The 4,244-nt window shown below is 34.0% G+C and overlaps 1 protein-coding gene across 3 annotated transcripts; it reads right to left on the bottom strand.

Annotated features, from left to right (window-relative positions):
- Positions 1-1,146: 1,146 nt before the first annotated feature.
- On the bottom strand, positions 1,147-3,886 carry LOC120067339 (VAN3-binding protein). 3 transcript variants are annotated; one of them, XM_039018907.1, is made up of 7 exons: positions 3,742-3,875; positions 3,177-3,619; positions 2,672-3,056; positions 2,323-2,499; positions 1,846-1,895; positions 1,679-1,736; positions 1,147-1,580 (listed from the first exon to the last, which is right to left on the bottom strand). In XM_039018907.1, the coding sequence occupies exons 2-7, from the start codon at positions 3,438-3,440 to the stop codon at positions 1,342-1,344; spliced, it is 1,173 nt and encodes a 390-aa protein (XP_038874835.1). In that variant the 5' UTR covers positions 3,441-3,619; positions 3,742-3,875; the 3' UTR covers positions 1,147-1,341. The 3 variants fall into 3 exon arrangements, with proteins under 3 accessions (XP_038874835.1, XP_038874834.1, XP_038874832.1); XM_039018906.1 differs by having other exon boundaries at positions 3,177-3,624; positions 3,742-3,870; XM_039018904.1 differs by having other exon boundaries at positions 3,177-3,886.
- Between the last annotated feature and the right edge of the window lie 358 nt (positions 3,887-4,244).

The following is a 4,244-nucleotide window of genomic DNA, read 5'->3' as shown; positions in this document are numbered from 1 at the left end:
ACATTGTGGTCTAAACTGGGAGTACTTGAAATACCCTCCAGTTTGAGGGGGGGTGTTAGAGAAGAAAATAAAAATGAAAAAGGCAAAGGAAAGGTGGAAGAAAATAGAAATGAATCACTACCTTTCAGTTGAGAATTTGTTTTCTCTCCACCAATCAAACCAAGCCAAGTGTGATATTCTTTATTCTTTTTGTATTATTATGTAACCATATTGTAGGCCAATGAGTGTATAGGGTTGTAGCTACTATTGCATTGATTGAATACAAGGAGAAAAGAAGGAAGTCAAAAAGGCTCTCTCAAAACAAAACCTCTTAATCTTCAACTTGAGCATTAGAACGTCTGCGACAAGCACCAGATGGGTATGTTATTTTAGCTATTTTGTTGGTGACCTCCTCCTCAATCTACAAATTTACCTGAGTTCTCTTTGTCAGATTTTGCCATCAACACACGTTTGATGTGTGTAGACTTCTTCAAATGTTGGGTTTAAGAAATGAATTATTAGAGTTTAAATTAATTCACTTAGAAAAGTTTAGGAGGTTTTATTGATGAAAGTATAAATTTCACACTATATTTATCCAAACATAATATAATGAAAGGTTTAAATTGATACAATTATTAGTTTATTGTTTAAATTGTTATAGCTCCAAAGTTAAAAAGTATAAATTGATATTTTTCCTAACCTAAATAATTAACATTTATTGATCTAAATATTTTTCTTTGATTTTTTTTAATAACTTTTTCAGAAATTTTCATTGATATCCCTATTTATTGATATTTCTATTGACATCTTGACTTTATCCATTTTAAATCCTTGGTTTGAAGAATTTTGAAAAACATTAAAGAGTAAATTTCCAAATTTTAAGAGAGCAATTTGAAAATTGCCTTATAGAAATACAAACCATTTAGTAAGTTTAGTTGTTTTATTTTTATAGTCCTTCCATTTATATAAGACTTTTGCAGCTTATTAGATTTAATGAATCATGTGCCTAAATATTAATGAAGGAAATTGGCACAATTGGAGTAATATATTTATATACATACATTATAATTGTATATAGTCTATCTCATTAACACTTCTAAAATTCTCATACCATAGCTGTGGTAGAAACTAAAAAGAAGAGGGCAAATTAAATTTGTAGAGGTGGACTTACCCAGGATGAGCTACTCAACTTTAAGCCTTTACTTATTATTATGGATAACAAAAATACTTGATATACCAATATTTATACACACTAACAATAATTTTCATCCCAAGTTTACAGAACTTTGGTACTAACAGTTCTTATATATATATATATATATATATATATATATATATTCTTATACCAAATCCACAACTGATTTATATACTCTCACTGAAACTCAAAATCTGCAAAGACCTTCTCGTTGTTTCAATGCAGTTAGCTCGATGAAGAAGACTTTGAATCCCTTGAACCCAGCTCTGCTTATGGATCTTGTTCTTGCACTTGAACTCTAGAAGACCTTGTGCAGTTTTTATGCCGAAATAGATCTCGTTTGAGATATCTCTCTTTCTTTCATATGGCCATGAAGACGTTTCGTCACAGAGCCCGTAAACAACACCTAGAACATAAGAGAAGCACAGTTTCACAAAATGGTTAGGACAAATCGTTTTCGAGATGATGAATAGGATGAAGAAACTAATGATATTAGATGTATACATTTGTTTTTCTTGGAAAAGGTCCCTCCAACATGCTTACTTTTAATTGATGCTATAACCTGAAATCACATAGTAGATAGTGATTACAAGTAATTTCGATCATAGTTTCAACGGTTTATTACGCGGTTTCTCGACGAGTCATCTTCACCTGAGTTTTGAATTATTTACCTGAGATTTCTTGTTGATGTAGACAGAGACCTCCTTCCATCTCAGGGTTCCTGTTCGTACAACAAGAAGTGGTTTAGATTGAGCAGCTCAACCAGTGTTCTATTGTTAAACTTATGTTATCTACGAGAAATAGAGGTTTAAATATATCAGTTAATTCAACATAACTTATTATGTTTTGAACCCAATACGATGTTGAAGAATTGAAATAATTAAATTTACCATAAGCTATCCACTTAAGCTGGTTTCATTTGTAATTTAACATACTATCAAAGCAAAAGGTCCCGTGTTTGAACCTCTCTAATGTCATTTCCACTTGTTGGGCTTTCTACCAAGTTTTCACTCCTAGTGTTAAAACATTTGATAGAATTAAATTTAAGTTCATTGGTGATTTAATGTACAAAACCTGTTATTTAAATATATTGATCTTGGAGTTAGAATTTAATAGAAATTGAACTTTGTAAAGGAAAAAAGCTGTACCTTTCTGTGTAAACTGCAGTAATTCACCCACACAGGGAAGTTCCTGCTCCTCCATATGACCATTAAAAGCTGTAGCCCAATGATTCTGAGCCATTATCCTATCATAAGGACTCACAGAAGCAATTTTCCGGCCTTCCTTTGGTAATCTTGACCGGAAAGCGGCTTCTCCTCGCAAAGCTGGATTAGAAATCAGAAATAATACAACAATAAGTGAGATCAAGACAGGGAAACAGATGATAGATAGTTAAGAAATGGAATAGTTTTTTATCATTTTCAAATCATCTCTCAACTTGCCGGAATCCCATGTGGACAGTTTCCCCAAATATGCTTTCTCAAATGAAACAAGTACCTGTGGCAGCTGCAGCTGTTAAAGTCATGAGGTCACCCGGACACCGAACATCAACTGCCGATCTGATAACCGAACTGACACGCTCATGGTCCGCGCCAGCAAATTCAGCCATTTCTATGCAATGAGATGCCAAAATCTCAGTAGCTGAGGCCAGAGCCGTACCCATTTTCGAATCAGAGCCACCAGAGTTCTCTGCTGCCGCCACAGCAGCCAAGGCTGCAGCAAGTGCAGCCACAGACATAGCAGAATGAACTCTAGCATTTTCAATTCTTGCTCTATCCTTCTTTTTGACAATACTATTGCCAGCCTCCTTGTGGGGAAAGTGAAACCATTTTCCAAATGATCCTACCCTCCAAGCATGGACAGAACTCACAATCTTTTCTGGCTGTACAAAAGAAATGGTACAAACGACTCAGCAAAACATTTGGAAAATTACAAAACCAGAGCTGAAAAGCTAGTGCTTTTCATAAGTAACTTTCCCATGGATATGAAAAGAAAAGCTTACAAGTTGTGGGGCAACAATGGCCTCAGGAATTGTGATGGGGCTCCTTTCAATGTAAAGTTGCTTTTGCTTTTGAGCAAGAGCTTTTGTAATCTCAGAAGCTGATAGACTCCAAGACCTTGCCAGGAACTCCATAGGCTCTTGTGGAGTTTGAGGCTGAGGAATTGAAGGCAAAGACGACACCATTTTCATCTCCTCATCTTCCTCCATATTTTTTAACCCATGAATTGAGCTAAATTTCCAACTTGAACAGTGACCCTTTTCCATTTTTTTCCCACCTCAAAACCCTTTTCCACAAAAAGTACAATCAAACGGCCCTGTTTTTCAAAACAAAAAACGTCTCTTCCAAGAACAATTCTCTCAGCGGCATTTTCATAAACACCTTAAATACCCAGATATATCCAGACAAGAAGAGATTCAAGTTTACATTCCAAAGGCCTCGTGCTCTGAACTACCACAAAATCAGGTTGAGTTTCAACCAAAAAGCAATCAGAAACACAAAGAAACAAAGAAAGAGATTTAAATTCACGAAGCTCGAAATGGAGAAAATATTAATTTAAAAAAACACCATGCATTAGCGTCTTCCTGAATCGACGGAAGCTGCTTCTTAACACTGGGGCAAACAGGGGATCGTTCCATTTGAAAATTGGGAACAGACCCAGATGAGATTTATCAATGAAACATTTGGCCAATGCCATTGATTTAATAGTATTATTGTATTTGTATTGAAGAATAAAGCTTACTGTTTAGGCGCCTTCATTGTCCTTTTCTAACCCTCCCCCTGTCCCTTTGAATCCTTCATTACTCTTTTGACCCATTGATTTGAATAATCTTTTCGTTGATTTTTTTTTAAATACTATTTTAATTTTAGTACTTTTAGTTTTGATTTATTTTAATTTATATATTTACATAATATTTATTGTTTCTATACTTTCAACTTTGATTTATTTTAGTTCATATACTTTTAAAATATTCATTTCAGATAATGTAGTCTCAAAAAATGACATTTTTGTCCTTTAAAAATAAAATGAAAATGAATAGACTAAAAATGTCACATTTTAAAAGTATAAA

The sequence above is a fragment of the Benincasa hispida genome, chromosome 12, assembly GCF_009727055.1.
Source record: "Benincasa hispida cultivar B227 chromosome 12, ASM972705v1, whole genome shotgun sequence".
NCBI classification, from domain to species: Eukaryota; Viridiplantae; Streptophyta; class Magnoliopsida; order Cucurbitales; family Cucurbitaceae; genus Benincasa; species Benincasa hispida.
Note: the sequence above shows the minus strand (reverse complement) of the source record. Positions and strands in the feature narration are given on the sequence as shown.

Excerpts from the sequence above, each read along its gene's own strand:
- LOC120067339 (XM_039018904.1), bottom strand. The coding sequence starts at position 3,440 with ATGGAAAAGGGTCACTGTTCAAGTTGGAAATTTAGCTCAATTCATGGG. Across the intron at positions 2,500-2,671 it reads AACAGCTGCAGCTGCCACAG|CTTTGCGAGGAGAAGCCGCT; the intron begins GTACTTGTTTCA and ends TTTCTAATCCAG. Across the intron at positions 1,737-1,845 it reads ACATCAACAAGAAATCTCAG|GTTATAGCATCAATTAAAAG; the intron begins GTAAATAATTCA and ends ATGTGATTTCAG.